At 42.2% G+C, this 19388-nt stretch overlaps 2 protein-coding genes across 3 annotated transcripts; one reads left to right on the plus strand and one right to left on the minus strand.

The window, feature by feature from the left end:
- Positions 1-6946, plus strand: LOC127777281 (LRR receptor-like serine/threonine-protein kinase SIK1). Its single transcript, XM_052303854.1, has 26 exons — positions 1-566; positions 1032-1103; positions 1328-1399; positions 1500-1571; positions 1854-1925; positions 2137-2208; positions 2306-2377; positions 2465-2536; positions 2621-2689; positions 2807-2878; positions 3006-3077; positions 3161-3232; positions 3317-3388; positions 3471-3542; positions 3631-3702; positions 3817-3888; positions 3980-4051; positions 4164-4235; positions 4332-4403; positions 4493-4564; positions 4651-4722; positions 4814-4884; positions 4970-5101; positions 5207-5545; positions 5628-5998; positions 6130-6946. Exons 1-26 carry the CDS (start codon positions 328-330, stop codon positions 6481-6483), a joined length of 2943 nt encoding a protein of 980 aa, XP_052159814.1. The 5' UTR covers positions 1-327; the 3' UTR covers positions 6484-6946.
- A 1248-nt stretch (positions 6947-8194) lies between these two features.
- LOC127777284 (protein TPX2-like) lies at positions 8195-14713 on the minus strand. 2 transcript variants are annotated; one of them, XM_052303859.1, is made up of 15 exons: positions 14332-14713; positions 12895-13044; positions 12615-12771; positions 12098-12206; positions 11664-11711; positions 11007-11128; positions 10848-10923; positions 10039-10148; positions 9659-9728; positions 9271-9336; positions 9127-9189; positions 8971-9045; positions 8839-8882; positions 8652-8737; positions 8195-8475 (listed from the first exon to the last, which is right to left on the minus strand). In XM_052303859.1, the coding sequence occupies exons 1-13, from the start codon at positions 14582-14584 to the stop codon at positions 8844-8846; spliced, it is 1338 nt and encodes a 445-aa protein (XP_052159819.1). In that variant the 5' UTR covers positions 14585-14713; the 3' UTR covers positions 8195-8475; positions 8652-8737; positions 8839-8843. The 2 variants fall into 2 exon arrangements, with proteins under 2 accessions (XP_052159819.1, XP_052159818.1); XM_052303858.1 differs by having other exon boundaries at positions 8835-8882; positions 14332-14712.
- Between the last annotated feature and the right edge of the window lie 4675 nt (positions 14714-19388).

A 19388-nucleotide genomic window follows, 5' to 3' on the forward strand; every position in this document is an offset into this window, starting at 1 on the left:
CACACAGTGAGCCCCTCTCTCTCTCTTCTCTCTCCTCTTTCTCTCTCTTGGTTGCTGCTGCGTGCTGCGGTGCAGTGCAGTGCAGCGGCTGCCTCCCGAAAGCAACAACAGTCACGTCGCTATCGGCACCACCCCCACAAAACACCATTGCTCCCCCCCCATCGATCGATCAGAGCTCAGAGAAAGAGAGAGAGCCATGGTGGTCGTGGTGGTGGTGGTAACTCGGCCAGGGTCGATGCACTAGTGACACGAGTGCGAGTGCCCTGAAAGGGGGGAGGAGGAGCGGCTTGAGAGGGAATAAGCTAGGTGGTGGTGGTTCTTGGATCAATGGCGGCGGCGAGGGCGCCGTGGCTGTGGTGGTGGGTGGTGGTGGTTGTTGGTGTGGCGATGGCGGAGGCGGCCTCCGGAGGAGGAGGAGGGGGAGATGGGGAGGGGAAGGCGCTGATGGGCGTGAAGGCCGGTTTCGGGAACGCGGCCAACGCGCTCGTCGACTGGGACGGCGGCGCCGACCACTGCGCGTGGCGCGGCGTCACCTGCGACAACGCCTCCTTCGCCGTCCTCGCCCTGTACGTCCTCCTCCCTGCGAAGCTCGGTGTTCTTTCCTGGGCTGACATGGCGCGCGGCGGCGCGGGTGGTTGCGTTCTTGTTCTTGCAATCTTCTCTTGTGGTGGCTGTTGGTTTTTTCTTTTCTTTTCTTTTTCCAGCGTGCATTCTGTGCTTCATGTGATTTTTCTCTCTTGCCGTGCTCGCTCTGGCATTCTGATCAGGAGGAGCAAATAGTTCAGCTGTTCTGTTCTATTCTTGCCTCCCTTTTTTTTCTGAATAAAAACCTTTTCTTGGTTGGTCTATTTGTGCCTAGATTGCTGTGAATGTTTCTTCTTGATAATCTTGTTGTTATCGTATATATCTAATGGAAAAGAAACGGGTTTTCTTGTTATCTTGCGTAGGTCTTTGGATATTAGTGAGGCTATCTTGTTTGTTATGCTAAAAAGGATTTTTGTGATGAGAGTGTTTCTCTGTGTGAAAAACAGGAACTTGTCAAATCTAAACCTAGGAGGTGAGATCTCGCCGGCCATCGGAGAGCTCAAGAATCTACAGTTCGTGTGAGTACGGATATGAGTAGAGAGTACTATTTCCCCTTGCTTTGCATCTACCTGAGTTTTTGTGCATTTGACTAGCCTGTATTTTCTTTTTATAATCCTGCACACTTCACCTGATTTGACCCCTCATGCCATGATGTGACACAGTTCTTTACTATTTTACTTTAAGCCTGTGGATTTGCTCGCTGATTAGTTTATTTGTGCTCTAATGATTTGCCTCTCTGCAGTGATCTCAAGGGGAACAAGCTCACTGGCCAAATCCCAGATGAGATTGGGGACTGCATCTCCTTAAAATATTTGTACTTCACCTAATCTAAGTCTTCTTTTATTCTGTTACTTTTTGTAACAGGGTGTTCTAGCTAATTTTTTAATTGGGCTCTTTTGATTCTTGCCATGCAGGGATTTGTCTGGCAACTTGCTGTATGGAGACATCCCCTTCTCCATCTCCAAGCTCAAGCAGCTTGAGGAGCTGTAAGCTCTACTTTTTTTTTAATCTTTTCCTACCTTTTCTTTAGCAAGAGCTATGGCCTATAGCTGTTGAGATATGGGCACTTCCTCTCCCTTCTTTGGAAAGTTCAGGCTAATACTGAGACATCAGAGACTAATTGATTTACATTAAGTTTTGGAACATCTTGTTCTAGAATCCAGATTATGATACTGAACATCTTGTTGGAGTAGTAGTAGTTTTTTTCATGGTTTTGCGATGCTTGGGTTGTAGTGGTAACATTTTTTCTCTCTCATTTATTGATGCAGGATTTTGAAGAACAACCAGCTCACGGGACCCATCCCTTCCACATTGTCCCAAATTCCAAATCTCAAGACATTGTGAGCCTCTTAGTACCTTACTCTATCCGTGACTATTTACTTCTTTGGGGTTCTTGGACAAACTGGGTGATCTGACTTCTACTTGTTTAACTGTTTTTGTGTTATAATGTGCGTGCCACGGGAAACATGGCTTGCTGTGTCATTTTTTGCATCTTAAGTACTACTAGTTCTTACTTACTGATAAAATCCTTCCTTAATTATCTTGGAATAGGGACCTGGCACAGAACCAGCTTACAGGCGATATCCCAAGGCTCATATACTGGAATGAAGTTCTGCAATACCTGTAAGAATCCTATAAAAGAAAATTGTCTAACTGTTTTAGCTGGTAGTATAAGAAGGTATTTTTCAGGCATTAACACTTTGCTTCTCTTAATCTTCAGAGGTTTGAGGGGTAACTCACTGACTGGAACTTTGTCACCTGACATGTGCCAACTGACTGGCCTGTGGTACTTGTAAGTCATCTCCTCTCCCTTTGGAGATGTTGCTGCATATTGTGCAACTTGGCCTTGTTGACAGTGGTTACTGTTCTTAATCTGCAGTGATGTAAGGGGAAACAATCTCACAGGGACCATTCCAGAGAGCATAGGGAACTGCACCAGCTTTGAGATTCTGTATGTTCTTGCTAAGATTTCAGTAATATTTCAGTGTTCATGAGTTTCAGACACCATAATGCGAGTTTCTTATTTGTATTGCAGGGACATTTCGTATAACCAAATCTCTGGAGAAATACCTTACAACATAGGCTTTCTTCAAGTAGCCACACTGTAAGTGTTCCTGAGTTATTGCAAATCCTCTAACATGTAATCTGCTGTTTCACTCTTATGCATATAGATGCTTTACTTACAGCCTTTATGTTGAACCATTTCTATTCATGTTCATAGGTCACTTCAAGGAAATAGACTGACTGGGAAAATTCCAGATGTGATTGGCCTCATGCAAGCTCTTGCTGTTCTGTGAGTAGAGCACGACATTTCAATCCATAGGTTTTAGTAGTTTCTGTAATATTTTTTTTTGACTGAAATTCAGTAGTTTCTGTAATATTGGATAATGAATTCTTATATTCATTTTTTTTATTCTCAGAGACCTGAGTGAGAACGAGCTGGTAGGGCCCATTCCTTCTATACTGGGCAATCTATCCTATACTGGCAAACTGTTAGTATCATCAGTCAGACTTTCTTTTTCACTGAGATTGCTTTCTTCTCTTCTCTAACACCTACTGTCACCTTTTCCTTCAGATATTTACATGGGAACAAACTTACTGGAGTCATACCGCCGGAGCTTGGGAACATGAGTAAACTTAGCTACCTGTAAGTGATTATATGGTATGCAGATATTGTTGTGCTCCAGTTGGTGTGGAACACTATAAGATGTTCAGAAATTTTTCCATGCAGACAACTGAATGATAATGAATTGGTGGGCACAATTCCAGCAGAGCTTGGCAAACTTGAAGAGCTTTTTGAACTGTAAGAAATTTTATCATGTCTATGAGTTACGTAGTATGCTTTATTTTATTCTGTGCAATTGTTGACCAAATTTTGCATGCAGAAATCTTGCCAACAACAATCTTCAAGGTCCTATTCCTGCAAACATCAGTTCTTGCACTGCTCTAAACAAATTGTAAGTTAGCCGGTACTAAGTCAACTTATAAGTTAACAGGGCATTTTTTACTCCACATGATTAAACATGTTTTTTTTTTGCCTCTCAGCAATGTTTATGGCAATAAGCTAAATGGTTCTATTCCTGCTGGTTTCCAGAAGTTGGAGAGTCTGACTTACTTGTGAGTAATTGTATCTGTTGCATTATGCTTACAGTAATCATTTAATTCACTCGGCGAAATTATTGTATTTCACCTAATGTTTTTCTTGCTTAAAAATACATTTAAAAAATACAGGAACCTATCTTCAAACAATTTCAAAGGCAATATTCCTTCTGAGCTTGGTCACATCATCAACTTGGACACATTGTAAGTAGAAACTTTAGCTATAATTATTTACCTGGTGTTACAAGACCTGTGGGCGCTAAATGATGTTCCTTTATTATTATTTTTTGAACAGGGATCTTTCCTACAATGAATTCTCTGGACCAGTTCCTGCTACCATTGGTGATCTAGAGCACCTTCTTGAACTGTATGTTGCGGACCAACCTCCTAGAAACCATACTGTTTTTAATGAAAAAACCATAACTTATTTCATATGGCCATTATTACTTGATGCCTAAATGGTTATGCTTTGACTGCAGGAATTTGAGTAAGAACCATCTTGATGGGCCAGTTCCTGCTGAGTTTGGAAACTTGAGAAGCGTCCAAGTAATGTAAGTGTGTTCCCTTGAAACACATGTAACTAACTATTATCTGTTTGAAGCCATCCTATCATCATGATTCAGCTGAACCAAAATTTAAATTCTCAGTGATATGTCCAACAACAACTTATCTGGTAGTCTGCCCGAGGAACTTGGACAACTTCAAAACCTTGATAGCCTGTGAGTTGTATATCATCATAAATTCATATTATGCGTGTGAGATCGAAAATCACCTAAATATTTTACTGAGCTATGGTGTTATCATGCAGGATTCTTAACAACAACAATTTGGTTGGGGAGATCCCTGCTCAATTGGCCAACTGCTTCAGCTTAAATAACCTGTAAGTTTTGTGTGCAAGCTCTGCTCTGTAGCATTGTATACTGGTGATAACTTGGGCAGGATTATTTATCCTTAAGTGCATTTCAGGAATTTGTCATACAACAATTTATCTGGACATGTCCCGATGGCAAAGAACTTCTCGAAATTCCCAATGGAAAGGTATAAGATGGCACCATGCACAATCTCTGTTATCCTTCTATTAGTATCTTCTAATTTCTGATTGCAACCAGTACATAAATCATAAATGCAGCTTCTTGGGTAATCCATTACTGCATGTTTACTGCCAAGATTCCAGCTGTGGACACTCTCATGGACAAAGAGGTATCAGACAAGAAGCTAACCCCTTGTAGCTTTTCACTCCATTTGCTTTTCTGCTAAACACATGTTCACTTAATTTCTATTGCAGTTAATATTTCAAAGACAGCAATTGCTTGCATTATCTTAGGCTTTATCATATTGCTCTGCGTTCTGCTGTTGGCTATATATAAAACAAATCAACCACAGCCACTTGTCAAAGGATCCGATAAGCCAGTGCAAGGTGTGTGTGCGCTATATCTCACCCCTCCAGTTGTCGTCGATGAAATTAACAGCAAGTATGCTGGCATAATGGAATTCATCTTAACCTTTTCTTAATCATATTCAGGACCTCCAAAGCTAGTTGTTCTCCAGATGGACATGGCTATCCATACTTACGAGGACATCATGAGGCTGACAGAGAATTTGAGCGAGAAATACATCATTGGCTATGGCGCCTCAAGCACTGTCTACAAATGTGAACTCAAGAGCGGCAAGGCCATTGCTGTCAAGCGGCTTTACAGTCAGTATAACCATAGCCTCCGAGAGTTTGAAACAGAACTAGAGACAATTGGCAGCATACGGCACAGGAATCTTGTTAGCCTCCATGGCTTCTCGCTATCTCCACATGGAAACTTGCTCTTCTATGATTACATGGAAAATGGTTCCTTGTGGGATCTTCTCCACGGTTAGGACTTGAAACCTTTGGCTCATGGATAATTTGTTATCATTATGCATCTCCCTTATGATCTATATATGATCCTTTTCAGGTCCATCAAAGAAAGTGAAGCTCAACTGGGACACAAGACTGAGGATCGCGGTCGGAGCTGCACAAGGGCTGGCCTATCTCCACCATGACTGCAACCCTCGCATAATCCACAGAGATGTCAAGTCCTCCAACATCCTGCTCGACGAGAACTTCGAAGCGCACCTCTCAGATTTCGGCATAGCCAAATGTGTCCCCTCTGCCAAGTCCCATGCCTCCACTTATGTGCTAGGAACCATCGGCTACATTGATCCGGAGTATGCCAGGACTTCCAGGCTCAATGAGAAATCTGATGTGTACAGCTTCGGCATCGTCCTTCTGGAATTGCTCACAGGGAAGAAGGCCGTCGACAACGAATCGAACTTGCATCAATTGGTAAGCCACCCCACTTCCACAGTTCCACTCCATCCTCTCATCACATTGTGCAAAATTATCACCAATTCTAGAACTTTTCTAGCATGATCCAATGGATGATTTGTATGACAAGATCTTGTGTCAATGTTCAGATACTCTCCAAAGCTGATGACAACACAGTCATGGAGGCAGTGGACTCGGAGGTGTCAGTGACGTGCACGGACATGGGACTGGTCAGGAAGGCCTTCCAGCTCGCCCTTCTGTGCACCAAGAGGCACCCTTCAGACCGGCCGACCATGCACGAGGTTGCAAGGGTGCTGCTCTCACTGCTGCCGGCCTCCGCCATGACAACGCCCAAGACGGTGGACTACTCCCGGTTGCTGGCGTCGACGACGACGGCGGCCGACATGCGAGGGCACGACGTGACCGACATCGGCGACAACAGCTCCTCCGACGAGCAGTGGTTCGTCAGGTTCGGCGAGGTCATATCCAAGCACACAATGTGATCTTCTCCAAACCTCCAAAATTTTTCTCCTCCCCAAGATGCTAAAAGGATAGTAGCACAGTGCAGGAAATAGTAGCTAGATGTAGGATCTGAAGTTAGATGACCATGATGATGATGTTAATGCCATTGTTCTTGACTCTTTCTTCTTCTTCTTGGTGTTGATCTAGGATTGCCCAAAGATTGTCCCTAGGAATTTGCAGTGACATACTAGTGTTGTTCATGGTATTCAAGAGAGAGTGAGTAGATCAGTGTCAGGTTCAGAGATGTCTCGTGAGCGCCATGAAGTCGCCGTCTTTATGATGTAATATATTTTGATCAGAGAGGCAGAGGGAGGCCATCAGTTCTTGGATCCTGGGGTGTGTGACGACGCCGCATTGAATTGAAACCATGCATTCCTGCATCGACAGGATTGTGCTAATGTAAATGCCCTTTTTTTGACGGTATTTATTAGTTGCTCTGCCTCACTCTTGCTGTGCTGTTAGTGTACGTCTGTTTGCTGCTGCTGCTGCTGCTGCCTCTGAAACTCTGAATCTCCATGCCTAGTATTTATGTCCTGCTTCGTTGGCTCGTTGCTCTGTCTGTTCATCAGACATGGAGTGTAGCTGGCTGGCTGCTCTTACTGTTGAATGATATTCATAGCTGCTGCCTGTATCCACTCCTAGGCATGTCACTGTTAACTTTTGCATTGAAAGAACAGTAATCCAATTCCTTGTCCTTTTACTTGTTTCCTAGGCTAAGGGTTTATGATCTTGATTGGCTAGCGAATTCCCGAGCCCCTTCAAGACATCAATTTTCCATTAATTTTGAATGAATTTCAGAAAATTTTGAACAAAACCATTCGATATGCACATTTCGAGCCAGCTCAAAAGATGTTAGAAATTCGTCGAGACGTTAACCCTTCCTAGCAGTAGCAATCTTCTCGGCTAGGACTAGGGTTCACCTTTTGGATTGAGTGCTGGATCCCAGCCCCCAACGAGATTGCATTTTTCTGCAAATTTTGAATAAATTTCATTTGAATTTAACCATTTCAAATTTGAATTCTCAAAAACCATTCGACATTTCACCCGGAATCTACTTTCGTCCTGCGTTGGAACCTCGAAATTCCGTGGTTTTTGATTGGTTTTCGTCAAATGATGTTGAATCTGTCACAGGTTCTAGCAGAAACTGGACTGGACTGTGAACTCCTATTGGGGCGTCAAAACGCAAGCCGTCCTAGTGTCCTCCACGGCCAGGGCGTCCTGACCATTCCGTGCATCATCGTCTGCTAGTCAATGGCAGATCTGCGAGCAAATGTCCCTTCCATGCTTTAGCCGGCCTGGCCCCGGTCGACGCGACGTGCCAACACGCAGCCACAGCAACAGCAGCAGCAGCAGCTAACTTTTGTTGAGATGAGATGCCTGAGCCGTTCTGATCCCATGCTACTCCAGTATGATGGCTACACTTGTTTGACATGTACAGTTTGGCTCACACGTACACCGTGACACCACTGCCATGGCATCTACTCTATGTAGGTCAGGTCATCAGCCATCAGGTGCTCACCCTGACCATGCCACAGTATTTTTCTGGTTGGACAAGCCTGTATGCCCGTCTTTGCCCGACCAGCATCAGAATTCAGAGCTACGGGTCCCATGGAGTTAGTATCTCTGTGACTATATCTCCATGGTTCCTGGCTAACATTGTTTTCCCAGTAATTTGAACAATGCAAGGAGAGAGAAGCAAGCAAGCAACTTTGCTGGATGATGATTGGCAACAAGTTACAGATCTGGAGTACACACCGGCGTCAGGGTTAGTTTCTCTGTACAAATCGATCTCCGCCATGGCCGCGAGCAGGTACGGAATTATGTTCAGCTGCACGGCAGCGGAGACGGGAGGTTGCCGGGGATGGCCGGGACGGTGCCTTGGTCGGTGCCTTCAAGTCAAAATAATGTATCGCTCCATCTTTGTCAAAACTCAAATGAAGTCGAGATCCTACTGTCCAAAACAGACGCTTAGCCTACATGGTAGTAGAGAGCAATGTCAATGCAGTAGTTCACCCCAAGTATCAGTGTCGTGAAAATACCCAAATGTATTGCTGAAAAATAATGGAAAGTTGCCAGGGTGTGAAATGACATGATGCACTGTGCGAAATTGCGAATCATGAAACCTGAAATATTAGGAGTTAACGTTTACCTTTGTTCAGGTGGAGAAAAGGAATCTGAACCAGGAATTGTCAAAGAGAAGAATTCCTATGTTTTGTATGTCTTGACTGACGGGATCTGAAAAATGGTAAAATGTGGAAGGGTGTGATGCACTTGTTTCTAACTTGAGAAGCGACATGATAAATGCCCCGTATGGCAGTGAAATATTACTTACCTACCATAGCTAGCTTTGCATGTTACCAATCATGTTCTCTTTGCAGTCCTTGCATTAGATTAGGAGTGATATTTTAGTTACTTTGTTTAAAGGCGCAAGGGAGTAAAAACAAGCTAAATTGAAACAAGGAAAGAACCTTGGTGGTAATATAATTTGGAAGATCAGCAGTCCGGTGATCTAAAGCACGGCGTGCTTCAGTAGTTAAAGTGAGCTTCAAAAATAATACGAGTAAACATCAGAGCAAATAATCTAAGGAGTAAGGGCAATCAGTTTCTGTTCTATCAGTACGTACCTTGTTGAAGAGTTCAGATAATGGAGCCTGCTTACCCTTCCTACCAGTTGACAACTTAAATTCCTAGGATTTTCAAGCAAGAAATATGAGTGAGGAATTTATAACAAACCACAACACACACACACACACAGAGAAAGAGAGAACCTTAGGAACTGTTGTGCTCCTTTTGGCATTTTGAAATACACCAATATCTCCTTTGCTTCCTAGTATCTGTTCCAAGGCAAAGAAAATGTAAGATTCAATGGCTGCATTTGCAGTTAATCAAATATGTGAAACTAGAACTTTCCTATATTCTGTCTGTAGGGTTGTTTCTTAAGCAACTGCATATTCAACAATTAATTCCTATCTGTATTATAAAAGTAGGGCCACTGACACCCAGAACATGAAATTGCAACAGGTATATCAATCAATACAACTAGGCGCTATCCAGGCCATTGGAAACTAGGGTTCAAACTTCAAAGATAAACAGGTCCAGAGCAGTATGAACTAAAAGATTCAAAGCAAGCATAGAAGATCCATCCACAGCACCAACCTTTTTATCCACTGGTCGAGCTTTAAATTTAAACAGGTCATCTCTGCACTCATCCGGCGTTTTGCAAATGCTGTTAACAGAGCACAGAAAATAGCCACAAGTTCAGCTCTATTTACAGAAGATCACATCATTCTGAAGTTTCACTACCTTGGGAAAATCATAGGTACTGGGTAGAATCAAAAGCATAACAGTCTTTACTATTGCATTATTTGGTTCCACGAAGAAACCTGTCCTGACCAAAACTAGAAAATTACAGGAAATACTTACAAGAGAATAGTAGGAGGTATATTTTACTTTCCTTTGTACTGCCGAATAGGATGGATATTATGTAAATAGTAATGGGACTAGAAGTGAAGAGGTATATAAAAAACAAGCCTTACTTGTCAAGATGCCTTGGACGATTAGCAGTACACACTGGCACATTTGACCCAATACCGCGATGTGGAACACTTGCATGCTGATGATCATTGCGCCCAGAAGGTTGCACAACCTGCCAGAGAACCAAGTTTTTAGTAGGCATGGATAGTGTGTATATGATAAGTCGTTTCAACCTATTCACAGAGAATAAAGATTATATAGTGCAAATTAAAAGTTAACCATCTAAATGTAGAGGTGCCTGTCCTAGTACAGGACAATGATTCAACTTTGAGGGCAGAAAATAGCAGTAAACAGAACAGCTTCAACCATGCAATTAGATCCAGAATAGTGTACAAGGGCACATAATAAATTGGAAAAGATGATTTAAAAACTGTGTATGACTTTCACTGATTGAACTGAATGTTTTTTTTCTAAATATTTCTACAAATTATTTGTTTCTTTGGACAAAACATAAATGAAACCATTTCTGAACTGTCACAGTTACAGTTACACTATCAGCCACCAAGACGCTGTGCTATTATACATTAAAAAAGCAACATTCTCTTGAGATCTTGACATGTACATCTCTGCTATGAATATTTCTGTGGCCTCACAGGTGCCACCGTCTTCTAAAATTCTTTGAGATTAGGGAACTCTATCAAACAAACTGAGTATTGCCATCCTCCAAAAATTGAAAACCATAGAATGAGTCATACATATTGTCTGGCAGGGTTCGCTCATGTATGTAAGTGTGAGTAACCTACTTTATTTTTTAATAGTTAGTGAAGACAACCAGAACAAACTGCAAACACCCAACAGTAATGTAATCCACCTTTCTAATCGATGACGCTTGTGTCATAGAAATGGATTGTGCCGCCTGTTTGTTTAGCTGCTTTGAATTAGTTGGCCTGAAATTTCAAGAAAAAGACATGAGCTGCCTAGAAGTACTTGACGTTCAGGCAAACAGGAGAGCGAGAGAAAATGACTTTACACTGCTCTGAGTATCCTTGACCTCTCTGCTCTTAGCTTTGTTGCCAATTCAGGTTCTCTGGGAATTGTAATCTTTAATTTTGGTACAGCAATGGCATGATCAGAGCTACTAGTCATAACATTCTGTGTCAACCATGAGAAAGCATCGTCAAGCAAAATTTGAGGCACAGCCTCAGAGAAATCATGTATAAACTTGCACGATGAGCATGTTTTGTATCATAAAAGGTATATTCTATATTAGAGATTGTTAATAGGGGTGCAAGTGGGCTTGTCCGCGAACCCGCTTATAGGCAAAATTAGTACGTAACCCGCGGGTTTGACCAGCGGGTTACCTATTAATTTGACCTATAAATGGATTTATGGATCGATCCACTTGCATATCTAGATGCGGCAAACTGGACCACGACGCGAAAACCCATGAATTATCATTTATTTGACCTATAAGTGAACTTGCGGGTCGGCCCGCTTGCATCCCTAATTGTTAATGCATAGTATAACAGCTATGATTGGCTAGTTGCAGGAGGATGTCAAACACTTTAAGAAAAACTATAGTATAAAAAGTCCAAATAATTTTCTAATTTTTTCTATAGAATTGAAATGGAACAGCTGAAATATTTCTAGGAAATGAGAGAGAAGTAAAAGTTTGAGGTGTCTTGACCTTTGCATGATTCTTATGGATCAACTCAGGTTGATTAGTTGAAACAACCTGTGCAATAAGTAAAGAAGCTTCAGTGACTAGTTATGCAACAAATCAATATCAAATAGGCACTGATCACTCTGTAGTGAAAAAACAGTATAAATGGTTTTGTGGCTATTACTTTGGCGATGCTAACAGAAAAAATTAGCTGCCATTGTCAGTTGCCATGAGAACCATGACTGTAGTCAATAAGTATTCTCGATTAATCCAGACAAATATAATCTAGTTTCTAATATGCAGTCTCAAAACTAAAGGTAAATGCCCTACCAAAATTATGTGGTATTTCAAGTTAAAACTGTACCGACAAACTTCACTGTGTTTTACAGTTAAGAAACAACTTCACCAGATAATTTGGGGTGGTCATACCCCCCAGAAAATAAAAAACAGCAAAATACCTTGTTGAGATGCCCTCTTTCTAGTCTCTGCCTTTTAGCAGCTTGGTAGGTGCAGTCATTGGAGCTCATGGTACTTCTATCACTTCTCACCCCAACCGACTTTTTACTCCTGATAGTAAAGCAAATTGGTACATAAGTTCAGAAACATGAAGACAGCATTTGCTTTAAATGTATTGAAAAATCCTTGCAGTGCAAATCTAAAACAAAAGGAAAGGCGGTGAAAGTCCGGAAATAATGAAGTGAAAGAGAAAAACGTGATGGCTACACAAGCATATACTGACATAAACGGTTAAGATCAATGCTAGTGGATGGTTAATTCATCAAGAATGGCAGGTGAGTAAACCAACAAGAAACACATGTTCATGGAACTGCAAGTATGGCAGGGTAAATGCATCTCTTCAAAATCAGAAAATTGTTATAAAATCATCCAACAGAGAATAATACTCCAAATTTTGTATGTACCAACCCTAGGACAGCTAAAGAATATGAATTAGCATAAGGCATAACATTTACATACCGTGTGGAGTTCTTCACTTCAATTTGTCTGTTTTGCCTGGCTAATTGACTGGCTGTAGGCTTCATCAGTGTAGACCCCTTTGGGATAGTTCCTTTTCCAATAGTTCGAACGCCATGTTTTCGCTCGTTCGCTGAAACTTGATGGCAAGGTATCCTTCCTATTTTACATAAAAGAAGCTGGGTAAAAGATCAAAGCATAACAGGCTAAATGAAATGCTCAAATACGGTAAGAAATGCAATAGGAAAAAACATAATGGAGAAAACTTTGGGCTTATAGGGACCTTCATTTGGTATATGTGGCCGATGGATCGTTTGTTCAGCACCATTGGAACATTCATGAGAGGATTTAGAGCAATGTGCTGCATCTATATCCACAGTGCTTCTTAAACTTTGCAACCCAAGATCTTCAGCCAACATCTTGGCAATTAAGGCTGCAGAAACAACAGAGAAAATTTCAGTCATATTAAGTTGACAACAAAGGGCAATAACCAATTAAAAAGGAAAAATTAATGTAATGACAGTTCAATAGCGAGTTAAATTGTAAAAATAACATCTAACGTTTCCATAATTCATACAGGTCAAATAATCAAACAAGTGTCATTATAGTAGTAGTACATATTTTATCCACTTCTTATTACTGTTTTTTATGCTACCTTGCTAGTGTTGTAACCATAAGTTTCCCTGTCACGTAATATGATAGTTCTATCTTTGTCATGAGCTAAACATTAAAACTACAGCAACAACCAAAAAAATATTTGTACTTACATATTAATAATAATAGAAAAGGCTTGAGTAGTAAAACAATGAACTATCCATCGTAGTTTTGTCCAAAAATTGATGCATACAACCAAGGATGATATTTCACTTTCACCTCCCATATCATTTTGGGTTTGTAACACATGTAAATTTAATCAATTCCAGAAGACCAGAAATACCAGAAAAGTATATACTAACAAACATAACTCTACCAGCTTACAATTTATATCTAGCATTAGTTGTCAAAGTTTTAGGGTGAATACACCAAATTAGTTGCAACTAACCAAAGTCTGTTTGTTGCAGTCACATGTTCCAAGATGTCTCTTAGTTGTGGATGCTCATGAAAGAAACCTAAAAGGCCAATGGCCATTGCCTTGCTACATCATACATTCCTTTTTGCTATGGGCCTGGATACCTGTGGGTGCCTTCTCTACCATTAACATCTCAAGAACATCAGTTTTCCTTGAGAACAGCATAGCTTTTTCTTCTTCATTTATTATCAGGAAAATGGACTCATTGCGGTTGACAATCAAACTTTAACATCGAGGCCAAATTACACAATTACAAACAGGAAAATCTCTGTTAAATGCATCCCTCATCCATCTAAGTGATCAATGCTGAACCGAATTGATGACACTCAACCATTTCACACTCTATTGAATCATGCTGGTCTGAAAATGTTGGGAGTATTTCAGAAAATTCATGTGCATGCTGCCCCTAGAAGCACTTCGAAATTAGGGACTCCCAAACCTCCTTTCTCGGATCAATAATGCATGGGAGAACACACTGCATAATAGAAATCCCACCAATGGCGCACATACTAAATCGACGATTTCAACCGCGAATCGATCGATCGAACTAAATCCCATCCCCAAGGACCCAACCCCCCTTCCCGAATCATCCCCGCCATGCAGATAAACATCACAATAAATTAAGAGGTGTAGGGATGGATGGGCACGCACGAGAGGGCGGGTAGCTGGGCGCGGAGGCGAACCACAGCTGCGCCGCCGCCGCCTCCACCGGCGACTCCTCCACGGCGAGGTCGAACCACCTGGGCGCGTCGAACTCGTACTCCAGGTCCACCTCGAACCACCTCACCTCCATCACCATCACCCCCTCCCCCATCCCCTCCTCGAACCCCGCGCCCTCCCCTCCGCCGCAGGAGGAGGACGACGTGGACGAGACGTCGCGCATATCCTCGTCGTCGCCGTCCATGGCTAGGGCTCGCGGGGTGGGGTCAGGGCCGCCGCGGTGGTGGTGGTCGGCGGCGAGGTATTTAACGGTGGCCGGAGACGACGAGGAGGAGGCGGAGGAGGAAATTTGAAATGCGGGGTCGGAACCGGAATAAATCGGGCCAGTGCCGGATTTGACCCCGGCAGCATTTACAAATCACCCCCTGCACTTCATCACATTCACCTCCCCGTACTAAAAAAGCGTAAGGTTGAACATGGAGGGGATTGGAGAATTTTTCAGGGTGTCATCTGCAAATGTTGCGAGAGCGCTGTGAGCCTTTTGGGTGGGTCCCACGCGCACGTAATCGGCGAGTCGTCGCCTCGTTTCGCCCCGGAGCGCAACAAATATTTTTCTGTTCCCGATTCTACCCTTCGCTCCGTAAGGAAAAAACCAGAGGCCCGTGCAGTTATTCGCGGGGGGCAAAACCGTACTTTGGCGTGTGCCTCGGAAACCGCGCGTGGGTATCCGATGTTGTGAGAGAGCAGCTCTTGTCGGGTTCCATTCTACTACTACATACAGTACAGGCGTCCGTCCATCCGCAGGGCGTAGCGTATCTCACTCGGCGTCCAGTGTGCGCATCGAGATCCGTGCTGTTCCTTGATTGCTGTGATTTATATTTAATTTTTGAACCGAATTTGGGTTCAAAAAAATTCGAATCGCTATGCTTCACACTTTGCTTGGAAGACACAAGCTTCACACGAGTTTCAGAGCAGAAAAGGTTTTCTTTTCTTTTTTCCAGGGAGTAGTGGATGGGTGCGGAATTGCAGATGCAGCCTGAAATTTGTCCGTTCAAAATGGATGCAGGAACGGCGGTGGTATTTGGAGTGTCGTCTGCTTTAGTTTTGTCCTGTTTCAGTTGAGTGTGATGCCATGTAGTGTAGCTGCTATGGTCACGACTCACAACTTACAAAAACAATGCTGAAAAATAAATTATAACAAAAAAAGAACATCAGCATCAATTCTAAACGACTTTTATAGTTTAATGACATATTTTGAATCGCAATAATGGAAAAGCATATAAAAAAACACAGGATTCTAACAGTAATTCAAGTGTAAAATAAATGATTGTAGAACACATAAAAAACATAAGAATGTTCGTCTGATTTAACCACATAAAAAACATATAAATTTGAGTAGACATAAAGACTCGACGGAAAGCTTTCTAGAGATAATACCTCATGTTAAATTTACTTTAAAACTTGTATGGAATGAGATATTCTGTAGGATTCCATAGTATTCATTCATCTGATTTTAAAATCCATATAAGAAAATTCCTATAGAAACGAAATTCTTATAATTTTTCAGTGAATCGAAGAGGGCCTAAATTTCCGCTAGCTGAAAAACAATTAGTGTTGTCCCGTGTTGAATTGAGTGTGATGCCATGTATGGCCAATCTAGCTATGAGGACCACCCTCACCTGCGTCCTGTAGCGGCCGCGGGTGGCCGGCCGGCCGGCCGGCAGCCGTAGTTGTCGCAGTAGCACGCGCAAAGTGTACACGCAGCAGCATGCATCCTCCTGAGACGTGCCCTCGCATTTACTCCAGTGTTGCGTTGTTGGAGTATAAAACAAAAGTAGAGGAGAAGAGTACACGTAGCAACAGTGGCTGTACTCCTCGCGGCATTCATGAGACGTGCCCGCTACCTGTGCTGTTGCTGCGCATGCATGATCATCATGATTCATGTACGAGCACACCAGCGGACCAGCCTTGTGAAACATCTGTCCTATAAAGAACAAATTTCTCACGTTCAGATTCATCGATAACCAGATGATACCATTGACTTTTTCTAACATATTTAACTATTTATCTTATTCAAAAATTTTATACAAATGTATAAGATATAAATCACATTTAAATTACTATAAGTGATAAAACAACTCATAACAAAATAAATTATAATTACGTAAATTTTTTGAATAAGACGAATGGTCAAACATGTGAGAAAAAGTCAACGGCGTCATCTATTAAAAAACGGAGGTAGTACAAGTTACTCTGCTCCATTCGTCTCATAATATAATTAACTTTTAAGTTGAACACGGTTATTAAGAAAGTAGTTAAAATTAAATATAGAATAATTTCATTTATCCCATAATATAAGTATTTTTAAAATTGGACACAGTTATTAAGAAAGTAATTAGAATTAAATAGGAAAGAATTGTGTTTGGATGAGAAGTGGATGTATGTGAAAAAATTGAATGGTAGAGGATTGTAATTAACTGATTGGTTGAGAAAAAAATGTTAGTGTAGAAGTTGTTATATTTAAAAATAAACTTTAGAGACTACGAGTTGTTATATTTTAGGCTGGGCGGAGTAATAGCAGTTGGCGCCGCGTGGCCATTGCCAGGTGCATTGAGTTATCAGGTGACAGATATCGATGCACGCAGTTAACGCGACACAGAGAGCCAGACACGCATGCAGACGACGAGCTGTTTCTGTGCAGCAGCAGAGAGAGAGATAGAGAGAGCGACGAAGGGAAGGCCCCGGCCGAGACGTCGGCGAAGAAGAAGATGGTGGATGGCGCGGGGCGAAGTCGTGTGTTCTTGCCCATGGTTTCTTTCTCTAAAACCGCTCGTGATATCGGCCGCCGCGAGCACCAAAAGGCGTCGTCGGCGACTCGGCGGCGTTGCTGTTGTGGTGGAGTTGGGCTGGTCGGAGATTCAGAGGCCCAGAGGTTGGCCTCTGTGTTTTGGTTCAGAAGTAATGGGCCAGAAGGATATTGCTGGGCTAGATTTGCACAACGCTTTTGTTTGTTTAAAGCCCACGTGTGGTCCGGCAGATTTTCCTCCTCTTCTTCTTTTTCTTTTCTTTTTTTTTAAAAAAAAAAAACAGGAAGAAGACGGGTGCGCCGAAAGGAAGAAACTCGTGTTATTTAGACTTTAGCTGAGAACACGAGGAAAAGAGGGGTAAAGTAGGAGAAGCGTAGGCACGCAATATGCTTGTGTACTGAAGTATTTTCCTCGTCTCCTTTTTGTAAAGAAAGAGAAAAAGAAGACGTATGTATGCTGCCGTACTGACTGACAGCAAGAAGAATTTCCTATCCAAACCTCTCGCCCTTTAACCAGCTTTCCTTGCCCCCAGATATCTTCAGTCTCCCTTTTTTTAAGGGTGTGTTTAGCTCACGATAAAATTAGAAGTTTAATTGAAAGTGAAACGATGTGATAGAAAAGTTGAAAGTTTGTGTGTGTAGGAAAGTTTTGATGTGATGAAAAAGTTGAAAGTTTGAAGAAAAAGTTAGGAACTAAACCATGCCTAAGATCAGTTCAACATGTGTGAAGAAGAAAAAAAAATCAATCATAACTTCATAAGAAGAGTCATCTCATCCGTGAGCAACAGCCATGACAAATTTTCTGGAGTACTACAGTACTAAGAAACGAGTCAAAAAAATCGCTGCAAAGCAAAGTCAAGTAGCAGCCGTTCTTGTGTGTTGTGTCACGATAGAAGTTTGCAAGCAAACCGGAGGAGGAGGCCAGCGTGCACGTCTCGCTGAACCAACCAAAGGCTAAGGATAACACATACTGACATACAAACACAGAGGCAGTCACGCGCGGGGTGGATCCGCCACGCTACTCGCAGTGATGGAGTCAGAAAGAATTTTGAGTCCGAATAAATTTTAATATAACTAGTATTTGCTATAGAAATTTTACCATCAATTAACTTATCAATATAACAAGCGGTTGCTGGTGAAGTCAGAGCTGCTGTGTCGCTTTGGTGGCAAGCTCGGTTGCAAAGTCCGAACCCTACATGTTGTTTTTATCAAAGCTTGGTAACGACACTCTACGTTGGGTTCCATCAGTGGTTTCAGTTGCTAATGAATTGTGGCGTGTGCTGTGTAGCTGTTCAGCTAGCCGGTGTTTTTTTTCTTGTAACCCATTTAGGGTTTTTACTCCTACTTATTAAAAATATAATTGGCTGTTTTTCTGCCGGTTCAGTTTTTTTTTAAAAAAACAAGCGGCTGCTGGGTCTAGCCGGGCGAGGGCTCCGCCACTTGCTACTCGCCAATCTCTCGCCGTCCCTCTCTTTCCGGGGACAGCGACGCGTTGCTGCTGCTGCTGCTGTTCCTGTTCAGAGAGGCTTTGGACCATGCCTCTTGGCGTTGATGAAGAAGAGGTAAACGTTACGGTTGGGAGAGCTGGATTTTTCACATTTTGGTTCTTTTAAAAAACTTATTTCGCAAATAGATCCCTAAAAAAACTTATTCCAGAAATGGTCCTTTTTAGGGCGCCAGAGTGGTTGGCGCCGTCCCCCTGCCGACGTGGCGGGGCGATGTTGAGGTGACTAGGGGGAGCGCGCCAGAGTGGCTGGCGCCCCCCCCCTGAAATTTTTTATTTTTATTTTATTTTTTTGATATTTTTTTCACGCTTACGGACACATAAGAACCAACCATAGAAAAAATAAACTCAAACGGACGTAATATGTGACCTGTAGAATTTTTTCTCTCCTCTCCTCTCTCTCCGAACTAATGCAGAGGAGAGAGATGTGCAACTTTATTTTATTTTATTTTTTTGATATTTTTTTCACACTTAGGAACTCACAAGAACCAACCATATAAAAAATAAACTCAAACGGACGAAATATGTGGCCTGTGGAATTTTTCAAAGCTCTACCGAAAAACTTCTCTCCTCGAAAACACAATCTTGCAAGTGGAATTTGGATGTTTTAATATCGCCGAACCCGACAAAGCAGGGAGAATCGGGTGTAACTTTTTCTGTAGATGTCCGTGGATATATTATTTGCCTGATTCCGAGTCCGTATGAGAAAGTTACGCCTATTTCAATAAATGGCATATT

The sequence above is a fragment of the Oryza glaberrima genome, chromosome 6, assembly GCF_000147395.1.
Source record: "Oryza glaberrima chromosome 6, OglaRS2, whole genome shotgun sequence".
In the NCBI taxonomy this organism is placed as follows: domain Eukaryota; kingdom Viridiplantae; phylum Streptophyta; class Magnoliopsida; order Poales; family Poaceae; genus Oryza; species Oryza glaberrima.